Raw genomic sequence first — 17365 nt, 5'->3', positions numbered from 1 at the left:
ACCAAGGTCCCTTCCAATTCTGTTAGTCTATGTTCTATCACATCTATTGGGTCTGCCCTAAACACATTCCATAGACCCTGTCTATGTCAGTTTAAATGAGGTTGGGGAGCCTGTATTTCTGCAAGATGCTAAATTGAATGTAGAGAAAGGAAATGTAAGTGTACGTATTCCTTCACTCCCATGATTGAATAAAAGTGCAGGCTCAGCTGTATATGTTTTCATCTATACAATTCAGAATCTGATTGTGGGAGATTACTGATATCCCAGAGAAACAGAAATGCATAGAGCTGCACATCTCTGTTTTCTCTTACCACTATTTTACTGTAAGTCTAACAGACAGGCTGAGGGAGAGGATAGGTGGCAGCTGACTCATATTTCTGACTTTTGCAGTGTCTTGGGGTCATGTGATAACCTTTTGCAATCTTGTTACTAGCAAAGACAATGGGGAAGACAGATTCACTTAAAAACCGGTTTACTAATTTAACAGCTGAAATGTTTCACTTAATAACTGTGGCAAGAAAGTTTGTAAAATGGGGCAAAATTCACTTAATAACTGTCTTGTTTAGCAACAGAAATTTTGGGCTTGATTATGGTTGTAAGTAGAGGACTACCTTACTTCAATGTTGTTGGTTTAGAGCAGGGGTGTCCAAACTTGGGAACTTTAAGACTTGTGGACTTCAACTCCCAGAATTCCCCAGCCAGCATGGCTGGCTGGGGAATTCTGGGAGTTGAAGTCCACAAGTCTTAAAGTTCCCAAGTTTGGACACCCCTGGTTTAGAGTTATATACAAGGGATGATGCATCTCTGAATTCTATCATTAAAATCGAGGCTTTAGGATACAAAAACCTGACTGAAGGGGGAAGCCAGATAGGGAAATGTGTCTCTCACATGTAGAATTATACCTTATTTGCTGCAAGATATGCCCCATCAATGATAGCACAGCAGTGTTCCAACACAGGCACAATTCAAACAGCAAATAAGTAAACAGTTTGCTCTATTACTGTGATGGCGAACCTATGGAACCATTTGTTAGGGCACGCAAGGTGTTGCCCTGTCAGCTCCAGCGTGCATGCGTGCACTGGCCAGCTGACTTCGGCCTTCTTTTTTGGCAGTTTTTCATCCTCTGGAAGCCTCCCTAAAACCACCCAATGTGCAAACCGGAAGTTCAGGAATGGACCTCCGGTTTGACGTTGGGCTGTTTTTTGTGCTCCGGAGCTTTTAGAGAAGCCCCCTGAAGGCTCCGGAGGGCGAAAAACAGCTGTATCGGCAACCTGGAAGTTCAGGAATGGTAACTTCCAGTTTGTCCGTAGGGCCATTTTTCGCCCTCCTTCTGGAGGTCAGAGGGGGCTGTTTTCACTCTCCCTAGGCTTCTAGAAAGCATCTGGAGCCTGGGAAAGGCGAAAAATGGGTCCATCATGGGCCAAAAGCAGTGTGTGGGGGGGGGGTCCACGCACATAGCATTATGGGTGTGGGCACACCCGTGCATTACCCCCCCTGCGCTCCCCCTGCTTTTGGCACACGATCCGAAAAAGGTTAGCCATCACTGTTCTTTTATGAGAAGCTGTGCTTTCCTCCATCCTGTGCTGCTGTGTCAGATGGAATGCACATCCCAGCATATTTCTTCAGTGTGCTGTTTTTCATTGGAGACACTGACGGACTGCCACATCCATGCCTGCCCAACTCATGATTCTTAGTTATTTATGTCATCTATGAATGTAATTAAGATTTAATTTGTTTTTATTGTCAATCAATCAGTGGCAGCAGTAGCCTGAAGTATAACTAATATCATCAACTCCAGAAGCCAACATACCTAGCTGGGGCTGGCAAGAGTTTGTTAATCTCCAAACTAAGTATCTGGACTATGTCTAATCCTGATGAGAGTTAATACCAGACTGCTGAAAGAGTTGCTAAATTGGATGACCTGAATAACAAAACTGCACTTGTGCAATGGCTTAACGTTGCTGATCTTTGCTCGGTAATACCAAGTCATTCCACACATGCTTTTAATGGCTTGATTGCTTCTGATGAAAACAAATTTGTGAAGGGTCTAATAGCCAGATCCTGGTCTTCTTCAAGTTAATATTAACCAATTGGCAAGGCATTTATTTCCCAGTAAGCAGGCATAGGATTATAACTTTAGTTTAAAAAGCAACTAAAAGGAAACAAGTCATAGAGTACCATGAGTAGGAGTTGGCAAAGGGCACGCATATATACAAGGCCCTTTTCTCTCGGCCGCACCCTTTCAGGAGGCAGCATAATTTAACTGGCTGTACTCAAGCAGGCTGAAAACAATAATCCGTTAGTGCATCTGTGGCAATATTTACTGATTCAGAGAAAGGCCATGAGTGGGTGTAAAGAGAGGCTGCACTTGGGGAAGAAACAAAAAAGCATTGGGCAAAAAGCTAAATTCATCCACCTAACATATAGAATTATGTGCATAAACTTCACAACTGTTGAATACATGTGAGAGAGCACATAGCTTCTGGACTTTGTGTGATGAGATTCTTCCAGCAACTAGCTAACTCTCTTTCTCTCTCTCCCTCTCTCCCTGCTGTGTACTCTTCACATATTTAATACTACAATTCTAAGGGTTTTTTTTTAATCCCATGTTTCTCATTAGATCTTGTCTGTTTTAGATTTTTTTTAAATTTTAAACAGCAGCTTTCAACTATTCATGCTGGCATTAGATGCTAAAAAGTTCAGACAAAAATAAACAAATATTCATTTTCTCCCAGTTCTGTGGGTTCTATTATGATTGTGTAAGATAGATCAAAAAGGAAGTGGCCATGCTGCTTTATAAGGCAAACACTGGAAGTCTTTAAGAAGATGTTGTATAGCCATTTGTCTGAAACGGTATAGGGTTTCCTGCCTAGGCAGGGGGTTGGACTAGAAGACCTCCAAGGTCCCTTCCAACTCTACTATTGTATTGTATTGTATTGTATTGTATTGTATTAAATGCACTGTCAATAGACTTGTTTATGGGGGAACTACCGTAACCATCATCTTACAACTGAGCAAGCTTTCAAATTCTCTTACAGCTTTGAACAGGAGAGGAAAACTTCTCAGCATGAGCTATTTGTACAGTGACTGATCAAATACCTGCTTCCAACCTTGTCAGCCAGATCATTCCAGGGTTTCCAAAAATTGCTTAAAATTAACTGCATTTCGTACCCTCTATCTCACATTTCTGAGTATTTACAAGTAGCTGTCTTTGACCCTGGATTCCATTTGGGCTACACTCAGTTATTACAGCCTAGTTGTGCTAAGTCTCCCTTGTAAAGCAGTGCATCTCAAAGCAACTGCAAAATCTGTGAACTTCAAGTCCCAGAATTCACCAGCCAGCTGGAGAATTCTACAAGTCGAAGTCCACATCTCTTAAAGTTGCTAAGGTTGAGAAACACCCTTCTGTAGTTATCTAACTTTTTTCAAAGAGCCTCCTTAAATGTGAATTAAATAACATTCATTGGTAATATGGAAAAGCAATAAAGGAGAGGGAATATTGGAAAAAATGGCTTAATTCATTGCCTTTTGATTTCTCCAAGCTGCTTTCTCCAATTATATTCATGCCTGTATAATTTGTTAAAGGTAGGTGTCCATAAAAAGTAGAATTAAAGATGCCAATTCGCTTTGACATATTACTAAATGCACAATACTGTAGAAATCAAATGGTTTCTTATTAAAATTCAGCTCAGTGCATATATGAAAATCTAAGATTTAAGGGCTGCATGCAGCTCAAGTTTTTCTTTACAACCTCACACACCCCACACTCCATTGCCAATTATCTATGCTAGTGTCTCAATCTGGTCACTGAAACTTTCCCAATTCGGGTTTAATGAGGGCTGTAAGAATTCAGACAGAATCCAGATAAATATAAAGCTACTGTATAAGGAATATGCAAGATTTATATCAAAAAAGAGAGAGTAATGTATATATTTGTAAATATTGTTATAGTTTAAATTAGTATATAATACATAGTATAGTAATCTATATAATTAGAAATTATGTTAATATGAGTGACATCGATACGGAGACACTGTAATGAGTGGAACTGTGTGTTGTTTTTAATGTTGAAATATGCTTAATAAAAATTATTTTTTAAAAAAAATCCAGATAATTGCTAGATAGCAACCAAGTGAAACAGAATATTCAAATTCCACTATCACTGAATGGATGTCTGGACTTTTATAGCTCAGATGTAGTAAATTATTCTAATTCTAAGCCCAAGTCAGTGATTTTACCATAAACTAGCTCCGAGCATCTTCTAACTTGCTTTTAAGTCTATTATTGCTGATTCATCATAATAAAACTTCATATCCAAAATCTGTATTATTTATACAGAGGATGCAAAAAATAAAATTATAAAACCCATTGTTTTCCACAGATTCCAAAACAATTTTGGAAACAATACTGAGGTCATCTGAAGAATTGCTTACTTGTTTTATTTTGTGTGAATTATTCTTGTGTTATTCCACTGGAGGGCCAAGGAGCTTAGGCAGTGTCAGCAACTCAACAATGTCCATGCAAACTGGCAACATTTATCCAGCAACATGAAATTTAGTTCCTTCTCAGTCTTCCCTCTGTGTGGTTGTTACTTTCTGCCTTGTAAATGTCTCTGTCCCATTTGGTATGAAGTTTATGCACTTGCCACATGGCACACTGACACCCCCCAAATAATGAACCAATACATAACATTATGAGGCACTTTGTGAAACAATACTGAAGCCATGCAAAGAATTGCTTACAGGGCAGATTCCTTGGCCTTTGCTTAATCATCTGTCCGTGTTCAGCTGTTCTTCTGTGTAGATGTTGGCATTAGGGGAAACACAATGCAAAAATCCTAGACAATGGCTATAATGCACAGAATATAAAATAAACCAAATAATTGGAATAAACCGAGGATTCCATACGTGCAAAAATGTGACTCTGAAGAGTGTACATTCAATTAGCAGTATCCAATGTATTATTCATTACTTGATTTCTTATTTCCCCTGTAGGCATGCAATGAAACCTGGAAACCTTTCCACTTTAACAAATTTACTTGAATGGAAAAAGACCTGGCACCCCCACTAGGCATCTTTGAGAAAACATTGGCTCATAAGCACCCAATTATTGATACTGACCACTGGTAGCAGGCAGATAAGTGAGGAGAGTCCTATTTCATAATGGTCACCATGCTGTATGGCTTTTTTAAAAACCTATTTTTATCCTGCTTTTATTATTTTTATAAATAACTTAAAGTGGCAAACATAACCTTCTCTTCTTTTCTTTACAATGACATCCCTGTGAGGTGGGTTGAGAGTTGAGAGACAGTGGCAGGCCTAAAATTATCCAGTTGGCTGTCATGTTTCAAGCAGGACTATAATTCACGGTCTCCTGTTTATGGACTGGTACCATAATCGCTAGACCAAATTGCCTCCTTGCTAGACCAAACTGGTTTCTTTGTTATTTATTTTCATTTATTTATTTATTTAATTTCTATGCTGTCCATCTTCCCTACAAAATGACTCTGGACTGATAGGGTTTTGCTCTAGAGCAGTGGTTCCCAACTCTTTTTTGGCCATGCCCTACCTAAGCATCTCTAAAATCCTGATTCCCCCCCCCCCAACATATAATTCTTACTTTACTCAAAAAGTTAACTCAACTCATGCAGAGGAAGCCTAAAAGGCCATTAACCTTTTAGGTTCAAATTGCTCACATTAAAAATCAAATTGCCCCCTGTGGGGCGTAGGCCCCATGTTGGTAACCACTGTTCTAGAGTGCTGTAGGAGACTGAATAGGGTGGCCCAGGATCCCTCATGAGATGGAGAGCAATCTTCAAAAGAATAGATTTTGAATACAGACCTTAACAATCATTTTATAATGATAAAGATTCCAAATAGAAACCTTTATATTTTCTGTTGCCACAGAAACTAGGACCAGAACTAGTAGGTATGAATTATGCTTTCTAAAATTTCATTTAAGTGTAAGAAAGAAAAGAAAGTTATTTCAGTTGTGGATTCTCTAGAGATTTTTAGGAAGAATCTTGATAGCCTCTTCTCAAGGAAGATCTAATTGGTTCTGCGGGCTGCAAAATGTTGAACTAAGTGATGCTTGCAGCCTTTTCCAATTCTATGCTTTATTGGAATACATAAACACTGTCACCAATTTTTCTCTACTTTCTTATTAAACTCCAAATACCAGTTTGTAAGTTACAGCATGAGCTAAGCTGTCACTTGTTGATGAAAGGAAATGAGGCATCTACTGGTAGGAGAGCAGGGATAGCAAATGATATTACAAGCATGCTGATGTCATCTGCCAAAGGAGTGGGGCGGAGGGACAGGGAGAGAGCTACAAACTAAGAGACTGTGAGTTCTAATCCTGCCTTAGTCATGAAATCCAGCTGTTGGACCTTAGCCCAACTCACCTCACAGGGTTATTGTTGTTGTTAGGAAAATAGGAGAAGAAAGGAGGATTAGACATGTTTGCTGCCTTGAGTTGTTTATAAAATGATAAAGGCAAGACACAAATCAATGAATGTATTTGATCATTTCTCATCATGACATTATAATGTGTGTGTCATTATGTGAAACAATAATTTGCAGCTTATAATGGATGCCTAGTATGAAAGAAACATGAAGAATGAATTGACAGGAATAACTTCAAAAGCTGCCCCTATAACTGGGATGAAAGCAAAATGCATATTTTTGGAGGGGCCATACTAAATGATTATCACCTCTGTCATAAAATGAAGAAACCCTAAAATGGCTGTGATGGAGCAAACATTCAAGGAAATCAAGAATATCACAATATGACAAAAAAGGGTCCACTCTGTCCCTTAAAGTTTCATGTTTATTTCAAAGAAGTGTACTTTCAGAAAAGGACACTATATAAGAAACTTCTCACAAGAAAGGAATTGTGTCTTTCAAGTCAATGAAATATGTGACAATCATTAGAACTTTATTTTAAAAAATAATGTATTCCATTATCATTTAGCTTAATTAACAATCCCATGCATGCTTATTTAAAACAGGAACTCATTTCACAAAAGCCTATTCCTAGATAAATGGGTATATTTGCAGAAGATTACGCACTTTCAGCTATTTGGCTATGGGTCACACCCAACTAACCTTGTCTGGGCTTGAAAGTTAAGCAGGATTGGGCCTGGTCAGTTACAGCATGAGTTAAACAGGGTAAATATTTAAAGATGGCAACTGCGGGTAGGATAGGAGACAATCAGAAAACACCATAACTGTGACTAGATTGAGAAACTGAAACACATTTGAAAAGAAAGCAAATTTGCACTATTATTGTTCCAGACTTTGGTAGGAGAACTTTTTCTCTGTCCTTCACACAGGGGACTAAAAGTATTTATCGGTGTTCCAAACAATTGCAGTTCAAAAGTAACATTTCTGATCTTCAGTAGTTTAACAGTAAAAAAAGTACCTTCCTAAAAGAAGCAACAAAAAATGCAAATCAACAAAGGAACATTGTAATATATATTTTTAAAAATGTAATAAAGATATACGTCCAGTTCAGTTCAATGAATTCTGAAGAGATCCAAAATTTAATTTTATATGGGCATCTTTTGCACCAGATTCTGGCCAGAAGGATTTAAAATTTAGGAAAAGTCAAAGTACAACCTGCAAATCTTATGTCTAGTCACAATTCATCAATTGTTCGTGCAGAACCAGTTGCATTACTCTCTCTCTCTCTCTCTCTCTCTCTCTCTCTCTCTCTCTCTCTCTCTCTCTCTCTCTCTCTCTCTCTCTCTCTCTCTCTCTCTCTCTCTCTCTCTCTGTGTGTGTGTGTGTGTATGCAAGATGGCAAACAGAGCATTTGGATTCAAGTTGTGCCCTTTTTGTTACATGTGCAAATGTGGCCAGCCTTCTATTTCTCTCCAATGTCTTGCTGATTTTGAAGTTTCCCCTGCCCCGGATGCAACTGTGTAGAATGGCAACTTTCAATTTGGATGCAAAACTTTACTACAAATTAGATCGGTCCCCTAGTCACTGCAATCTGAAATAACCTTTATATAACATCACCCAGTTTATACTTGTAACTTGGATCTGGCTCTAAAGTATTCTTGGAGGTGATGAAGAGTTGCCTGCTGTTTTATCTGAATGAAAGAACAACAATTATCTTCAAAATAAAATGCTGCAAACCTCCATCCCCAACATGATAGCTTTTTTAAAAAAGCAGCAGATGAGTCTATGCTTTAGAAATGCCTCACCAGTAGCATGTAGGTACATGGAGATGGGAAAGAAAAGCCTTTTGTATTTAATGGGTCTATAATTTGAACCTGTTTGTAGCAAAGTAGCATTCCCATTTTTTCTTTAGCACATTGGATGTAACTGACATGTTTGATTTCTCTCTGGGGGAAAGTTTGCAAACATTTCCTTTAAAATACTCATTTTTGCCCTTATTTTTCTTTCTTGTGAGCAGCCTTTTATTCCCAGTAGTATCCATCTCTTTCTGTTTGGATATGTTGTTAGAGAGCAATGTAGATTCCATCCAGCCTTCCGTATATCACTAAGCCTTGTAAGATGTTCTTGCTTTGTGACCTTCAGCTGCTCTGAAGAACAAGCTAAGAAGTATGTGCTCTGAATTCCCCAAATGCTCCCTTCTTCCCAAGCCTATTTTCTCTTCCCAAATTTTTTTAAAAAGTTATGTTGTAGTATTAAGTTACTTTCTCATGCATTGTTTTGCAAGAAGACTTTATGTACTGTGGGACAATGTTGCCTTCTGGTGAAAAACCCAAATCCAATTCAGTGTGTTGTTCTTCAAAAGAAATTTAGTATTTAGTGGTGCTTAGTTCTACCTAAAAGGATATTAGACTAGAGTCTCAAATTTAAGTCTGTTTCTCAATTTGGATTTGCAATGGCAGAAATCAGAATATTTGACTTGTGGGGAAAATTCTGCTGGATGATTGTTGGGTTTAGAAGAGGTACCTACATGGTAGTGACTGGTGGAAGGGTCTAGATTAGAAGGCCCTTTGGCCTATCCTAACAATGATTATTTGGTGGAGAAAGTGAAAGTTTCCTATTCTTTTGGTAAAAATTAAGAACTAATGGAAACCGAGAAGAGAAATGTGACAATGCTGACTTTAGTGTACCACTATAGAATACAGATATACTAGACAGTGATGATTGCTCATCTGGCAATCAATTAAAAGACAGTCCTTGAGAGAATCTCAGGGAAATGAGTTCTGGCATTAGAAAACATTCAAGAGGCAGAAACATCCAAATGTACAATCTCTTAAGTAATTTACGGTATGTTCCTAACCAGCTCACTGAACCACTTGTGCTATAGAAGGAAACATCTGAATTAGCTTTGAGACAAAAGAAATGTTAATAATGCAAGCAAGACATTGTGAGCAAAACACTGTGAATGATATAATTTCCTTTCAGGATATGAAGTAGCTTAAGAACTTCTTCAAGCCTATGAAATGTGAGCATACTAGATTTCGAACCTCAAATGAAAAAAACTACTTTGAAAGCTCTAGTCATATATCCCAAATATATACCATCTGTTTATTCAATTGCAATGGATGCTCCATATATATATATATATATATATATATATGTGTGTGTGTGTGTGTGTGTGTGTGTGTGTGTGTGTTATATTTGTACTGATAAATAAATAAAGGGAGTCATACCAGGGGTTGTAACACAAATACATACATACATACACACACACACACACACACACACACATATATATATATATATATATATGTGTGTGTGTGTGTGTGTGTGTTTGTATGTATTTGTGTTACAACCCCTGGTATGACTAAATATGGGAGGAAGGTCACTACTCCCTCTTTCTGTTCTAATCCCAGTAAGGGTATGGCTAGCTGATGAGAGCTAATTAGCTCGAAATAGATCTATCCTAGTCTCCCTTTATTTATTTATCAGTACAATTACAACATATATATATGTAAGTATCTATATACTCTTCTTCTATTACAAATTACCTACAATTGTATTGTTGTTGTCAGTTGCAAAGGCGTGTCCGACCCATAGCAACCCCATGGACAACATTCCTCCAGGCCTTTCTGTCCTCTACCATCCTTTGGAGTCTATTTAAGCTCATGCCTACTGCTTTGATGACTGCATCCAGCCACCTCATTCTCTATCGTCTCCTTCTTCTTTTGCCCTCAATCTATCCCAGCATTAGGCTCTTTTTCAGTGAGTCCTTCCTTCTCATTAGGTGGCCAAAGTATTTGAGTTTCATCTTCAGGATCTGGCCTTCTAAAGAGCAGTTTTATAAAGCTAACTAAAAACAAATAACCAGAATCAACTTGAATCCCCTTCAATTTCATAAAAGTCCTTCATAGAAATTTGGAAATTTAAATTTCAGAAGCACAAATTCAGTTGCTTGTTGGATAAAATACATTTTATTTTATTTATTTGTCAAATTTACATAGCTGCCCATTTCACAAAAAAAGTGACTCTGGGCAGTCTTCAACAAAGCTTTCTCATGTATATCAACCTTCCTCAGAAATACTAGAAAAATCTTGCCCACTCCAATATTCTAAACAATAGTGTTAAACTCTGTTTTTCTCCCTTACAAACTTCCACTAGGCAACACTGCTGTGTAACATGGATTTATCTCTCTCATAAGTAAGTTTCAGGCCTGATAGCGCTGTACACAGGGATGGGCTGCAGGGAGTTCTCACAGGTTCAGGCAATCCTCCAGCTAGAATTCTGCCCAGTTTGGCGAACCCCCAAATGCCACCCATGGCTAGCCCCGCCCACCCTGCCCCGCCCCTCCCACTCCTCCCCTCCCAGGAGTCTCCATGTGGCCCATTCATCATACCAGGTAAGTACAGGGCCCACACGGAGGCTCGGGGAGGGGGAAAAAAGGGGCCTACCAGAAGTTCCAGAAGTCCAGAAATGGTCCTGTTTCTGGAGGGCCTCCGGAGTCCGGGGGAAGCAGTTTTTGCCCTTCTGGAGGCTCAAGGAAATCCTCTGGAACCTGGGGCAGGGTGAAAAATGTCTCCCCATATGGTTCAGGAGGCCAACTAGGCCACGCCCACCATGGCCACACTTGTCCAGCAATGGGGCAGCGAACCTGTTGCTGCAATTTTTGAAGCCCACCCCTGGCTGTGCAGCCTTAACTGAGACTTCCAACTTCATCCCAAATTTGCCACCAAATGGCAATTTCTCATACGGAAAAAGATTAAAATGATGCAATACACTAAGAGGAATCATTTTAACTGTATTTCATTAGTTTCAATGGGTTTTAATTAATTACATTAAATAGAAACAAAACCACTTTTATCCTAGCTTTCCCCACTTTTGCTCCTGTTCTTCAGCATGCAGTCTCTGGCATCTCACCAAAAAAGCCAAGAGCAACTTTCAGTTATTGCATGTCTCGGTTTTAAGTCAGTGCAAGCCAGATGGAACCTGTAGCACAACGTGACAGTATAGAATCCAGCCAGACCCTTTCCAGCCTTCTCTAATGCATGGGCCCAGGGCTAACCTGGACATTATTGTAGGCATATAGTACATTGGCTGCTTCAGGTATCAGAGAGAAAAAGTGAGGAAGAGGGGCAGATTGGACCCTATCCTTAGTCTTAATCTCTGTCTTCCCCCCACCCCCATCATATTGGTTGCTTCCTCCACAGACCATGCAGCCATTGCAATGACACCCTTCCTCTGACTTACTCTGCCGAGTGCAAATGTTTACTGGTACCACTTTTAATAGGCACTAGTATAGAACACAGGTGTCAAACTCAGGGCATCACATTGCCATCATGTGACGTTTTGCAATGTTTTTCCCATTGGAGCTGGGGTGGGTGTGGCCTGCGTGTGACGCATCTGGCCCACGGCTGCCAGTTTGACACCCTGGTATAGAACCACCTTTTGGGAAACCCCACTTCTCTCGTTGTTTTTACCTTCCCTCCGCTATTTTAGTTTGGTTTTTGTGTACTTCCACAAATTCTAATTCTGCCATCCCACACTAGCCCATCTGTGATCTGTGATGCCACAGTGCCTGCATAGGCAGAAATGCTGAGACTTGAAGCTAGAAAATAGAGTAAAATAATAATTTATTTCTTTTCGTCAACCGGGAATCCACATCATATAAATTTTCAATTTTTTTTCAATTACAGATATCTGACCATCCTTTAATGATTTAAGAGCATGGGTTTGCCATTTTTTTTTCAAACTGCAGGACCTCTGAATCATCAACAAACTTACTGAAATCTCTGAGCACAAAATGGAGGCCATGGCACTTTTTTTGTGGGAATACAAGTCCCACCCTTTCTTTATACTTAAAGAAAATTTAATATGGTTGTTGCTAACTGCATTTGAGTGAAGTTTTTAAAGAAAACCTTTTGAAAAACTCTGCATCAGAGTCTAGAACTGTGCATCCAGAAGTGGTGAGATTTATTCTAAGGCCAATCTGCATGCAATTAAATTCTAAATTTACTTGTACTGGGCCATGGTTCTGAACAAAATGTCACCACTGTTATATTTATGGCTTTCAATGTGAGGCCATATGCAACCCCCCAAAACCTATATGAGACTTCTAGACCATCTCCAGAAGTTGCCACCAGATGGAAAGGGTGAAGAAGTGAAAGTTGTCCTGAGAATTAACTTAATTCAAATTTTGTTTTTGTCTTGGCAGGCCCTGTCTACTTTATGTGTGGCCTCCAGTACACATCTCAAAGTGTGCCTTTCAGTTTTGCAATTGTTCTTTTTAACTCATGTTTATCTTGTTTTTAACTTTGTTTTTGACTGTGGTTTTTATATGATTTTGTTTTATTTGTAAACTGCTCATTCATGCAAGTATGATGGACAGTACAAAAATTGTATAAATAAATAAAAGTCTACATATACTTTCCCTCCTTTAATAAACCTCACCTCAGAGTTGGCATTTCCTTCTGTGACACAGAAAAAGGGGAATAAGTTTCTAAAGCGGCACTTCATATTTGCAGTTGTTGAAAATCTATTTAAAAGAAACAATTTGCCCAATTCCCTCATTTTAGAATTAAATAATAATTCCCTCATTTTAGAATTAAATAATCCAAAAGGGATTAAACATTGCAGACCTACTCTTTTCCATTTGTTTAGCTTACCAATTAATGATTCATGGTTCTCCCCTCCTCCTCCTCCTCCTCCTCCTCCTCCTCCTCCTCCTCCTCCTCCTCCTCCTCCCTTTTGTAACACTTCTGAAGGCAGGTTCTTGTGAACAGTGTTACGTTTAATATTCAAATGCATGTTTCTCTTAATCACACAACCTCCCAAACTTATTCTAGGTGGCAACTTGTTTTCTCTTCTATGACCAGATGTTGCAAAATAATGCAATGGTTATTCAACAGTAAGCCCTGAGAAGTGAGTGTACAATTAAAATTACCCAGTATTTTAAAAAAGACACCAGAATTACATGGCATCTTAAATATAACCACATATAGAACATCAAAAACTTTATGGAGAATGGCCACCCCCCCCATTCCAAAACTCCAAAGCCAAAACACATTCTACAAGATCTACTGTTCTTTTTTAAATGTATCTTGTGATCCTTCACTTTTTCCAGTTTTAGCACTCTTGTCACTAGCACTGTTTCCATTTTACAGGTGTTCAACAAGTTATTCAAATATTAACTTGCTGGAAAACAGAGACCCACAATCAGCTGCATGCAGTTTTTCCGGAGGGTTATTTACCGAATAAGTCACATTTGTAAAAGGTAATAATATACTCAAATAAAGCCTCCATTACGACGGTAAACATTAAAAAGCTTCATGCGTGCAGTAGAGTGTTTTTCCTCGTTCTAATCTAAACATGTTAACTGACCCATTCAGCCATCAAAATTGCTTAACCGAGATAAAAAGGTGTACATCCTGCATCTCTCAGCTGGTTCGGGCGTCAGATTTTACACACCGGCCCTTAAAAAGTGAGCACTGAGCAACATTATGCAAACTTCCAGCAGTGTTTGAAAGCCCGAGCTTAGGAAAGAAACTGTCATGAGTTTCCCTGGGGAAATCCCTGCGCATCTTCTTACTCCCTCAGTCCATTCCGACCCGGGAGAGGGGGGGGAGGGAGCGTAGAAACGGATCCCCGACTCTTACCTTCACCACTTCGTCGTTGAGATGCTTGGGGTCCCGGTTAACTAAGTCGATTTCTTTGGTGTGGACGTCCTGGAATTCCTTCTCGCTAAGTTCGTCAGCCATGACCTTGTTGTTGGGCTTGTAGATGTTGCCTTGCTCCCGGATAGGCCCCGTGTAGAGATAATCCTAGAGAGGGAAGCGGGATGGGTGGGAAAACGATCAGTCCGCCGCGCTGCCTTGAACTGAGCGTCCCTGGGAAAGGAAAGGGAGGGAGGGGTGGGAAAAAGATTCCCGCGACGATTCAGAGCTGCTGGCTGAATTGGGGAGCCGATCAAGGCAGGTGGAACTTCATCCAGCCACTGTCCCTCAAGGCCCTGGGCTTTTTAAAAAGTACGGCATCTCCAACACACCCCTCTGGGAACCGGCCTGAGCTGCAATTCTGCCTTGGGCCGCCAGGGGGCCTCTACAGGCAGAAGCAGGGCGAGGCGAACTCCGCGGGGCAGGGAGCGGCTACCTCGCCCTTGAATTCCGGCGCTTCCAGCTCCGAAATCGCCGATAAATGTCATCGCTGCCAGAATGACCCACCCGCCGTGGGAGAAAACCAGACAACACTTCACAGATCCTTTGGTTAGACGGAGGCTCTTGACTTCAGTGCCCACGATATTTTTTTTGGGGGGGGGGGCATTGCATGAGCTCCCCTTTGATAGAGGAGTGGCCCTGGAGGAAACGCGGGGGCATCGCCTAAGGCCTCCTTTTATTTCGTTCTAAGATCTGCTAGAAAAACGGCTCCTTGCTTGGACTCTCCAGGCAGGATCTGAGGTTGGCATAAAAGCTCTTCGCCCGCCTCAGTTGAGCGTCCCAAGGAATTGGGGTAGGTAGGAAAGAAGCCACGCAGCGATCATTAAAAGTGCAACAGTTTTAGCCCTATTTTCCCGCAGGCAGGTTTGGGATGAAGAGGGCGATAGCTAACAATTCATTAGTATTAAAACCACGGAATGATGGACGAGGCTTCAAAAGATTTAGTTTGAAGTAAAGTGGCAATGAAAAGTGAAGTTTCAAGCCTTCCCCAACTTGGAGCCTGTCAAAAGTCTTGGCACTCTAATACCCAGCACCCAGCCAGCCTGGTCATTGCATCTAGACTGGACCGCGTCGGAAAGGTGATGGTGCCCGGGAAAAAGAAAACCAGTTTTCTAACCTTGCTGCGTTTTGGGGAGATGCTCTTAAAATGAACGGAAAATCGGCTTTCCCGATGCCCGGTCGGTTTTACTTCAAAGGGTTCAAAAAAAAAAAAAACAAGTCCCGAAACCTCAGTAAGTCAGCCATGAAAACTCTCGGGCGGAGGCCCAACCCGAGGCATTCTGCTAAGGCAACCCCAACCCCTCGTTGCCCTCTTCTGGATGGGTGCAACAGATCTGCTCCTCCTAAGAGCGAAAGAGCCCCCTCGTCGAACGCATGGCCGCTGGACTCGGGGCAGCGTTCTCCAGAAATCCTCTCTCCCGCCTTGATCAATGGCTGTATGTGTGTGTGCGTGTGTGTGTGCGTGTGTGTGTTGTGTGTGTGTGACTGGGGTCCTGCACCCGAGAGTTTTTGCAGAGCGGCAAAGCCTCCCCCCCTCCCCACCCGTCCCGCACTTACGCGCCGAGAGCCGTTTGCTTGCTGGCCTCAGGGTGGAGACGCCCGAACTGGTGCGGTCTTTCGACTGCTGCGGGGCGAAAGAAACTGAGCAACTCAGCTCGGGACGGGAGGGGGAGGGGGAGGAAAGAGAAGTGCCCAGCCAAGGAGATCGAGTTACCGGCCACCACCGAGAGAATAACCTCCCCTTGCCCGGAAAAGTCCGGATTTCCTCCCCTCTCGGGAAGAGGCTCCGAGGTGGAGAAGAACGAGATAAGAGGCGATCCAAGAGGGTTTCGCGAGACGGCTGGAGCAGGTACCGGCTGCCAGGAATGTCAAGCAGTTTTTTTAAAAAAATGCAAAGCAGCTCCTACCTCGGAATCTACGTATTTGCTCCCAGACATGCTGCCTTGGGCTGGCTGGAGGCGCTGCAGAAATCTTTCTGATGGGTAAATGGCAGGATCCGAAGAAGGACGGGACCTGACGCTGGCAGCACACACGGTTCCCCCCACAGCACCCGCACGCACACGCAGAGACGGCTGCCGAGTGGGAGGTATCTCCAAGTGGCCGGGTTGGCCGCCCGCCAGAGTTTCCTTCTGCTGCTACCTCTGGGGCAGAGTTGATAGGTCTTGAGGCACATGATCCCCTAAGGATGCGGGGACGCCAGGGGCGGGGGGATGCCACCCACTACAGGACACCCTAACCGTGTTCAACAGATCCCCCCCCCCTGCGTTGCATCTTTATCCCCCAATATTGAAAGCCGGAGGCGATCCCTGTTTTTAGGCCAGCAACCCTGAAAATCCCCGGGTCCACGCGTTGGCACTATCTCTCGAGCGGTCCCTGCTGCTCCAGTTAAAGAGAGGGGAAAGAAAACCACACACCCACAGCCCGAACACCGGTTGCCTTGTTTACAATTGCTCGTCGCTGGGATTGCGGTCTTTCTTTAACGGTTAAATAAATAAATAAATAAAAGAGAGCCTTCTACTGTTCTGCCTCTCTCCTAGTCCTGTCAAAGCTGTGATGCCAAAGTCACGGGGCTGCCTTGGGGTTCTGCTCCAAGACGAGGAATCATGCGGAACGAGCCGAGTCAAAACTGTTGGTCATTACGAAGCTTCTGCACGAAAAACCTTTTAGGCTTTGGAAACTTGGGCTTCTCTCTGCCCGACGTGAGGACCTTTCGTTCCAGGCTGCTATATTTCAAAATGTTTTTATTCGCTTGTTTCTCTCTCCCTCCCCGTCCCCCCAAAAAACTCCTGGCTCTATAATTAGTACAGTGTGCACATGATTATATTAAAGAATTGGTTTGTTCTTCATGGTGTTCTATTAAACATAACCCATTGATGGGTACCATAAACAGCAGAAATTGCAAATGCGTTGCCTACAAAGGTAATTGTATTGCCACTGGATTGCATTGGCATTGGAAATGATCGTTTAAAGGGCATATGGGGTTGGCTGGTAATGCATAGGTATTTTAAAGGGCATTAATGGTAGAGAAGAGAGAGAGAGAGACTCCAAACTGTTTTGCTCATATTGAGAGCATGGAATCCAGGGTGTGTTTGCTGGCAGCAAAATAAAAAGTGTAAGAAGGAGCTTCAAGAAACTAAAGCAGGCAGAGAATCAAAATACTGTAGATAGAGACTTAGAATGAGACAGTTGGGGCATTGGGTCCAATCCTCCAGCAAAATCCTGGAAATTTAATCAAATATCTGGTTGTCCAGCATG

General features: G+C 41.6%; 1 protein-coding gene across 2 annotated transcripts in view; it reads right to left on the bottom strand.

Annotated features, from left to right (window-relative positions):
• Positions 1–16174, bottom strand: part of CAV1 (caveolin 1) — a 47454-nt gene extending 31280 nt beyond the window's left edge. Inside the window, exons 1-2 of one of the 2 annotated variants that reach the window (XM_081957012.1) lie at positions 16018–16174; positions 14054–14218 (exon numbers count right to left, since the gene is read on the bottom strand). In XM_081957012.1, coding sequence (XP_081813138.1) covers positions 14054–14218; positions 16018–16047 — 195 coding nt within the window. In that variant the 5' untranslated portion in view covers positions 16048–16174. Of the gene's footprint in view, positions 1–14053; positions 14219–15667; positions 15909–16017 lie in introns of those variants that run through there. The other variant, XM_081957013.1, reaches the window with a different exon arrangement.
• Between the last annotated feature and the right edge of the window lie 1191 nt (positions 16175–17365).

This window comes from Natrix helvetica (genome assembly GCF_964273705.1).
Source record: "Natrix helvetica genome assembly, chromosome: 6".
Taxonomy (NCBI): domain Eukaryota; kingdom Metazoa; phylum Chordata; class Lepidosauria; order Squamata; family Natricidae; genus Natrix; species Natrix helvetica.
This window is presented reverse-complemented; position numbering and strand designations above follow the sequence as displayed.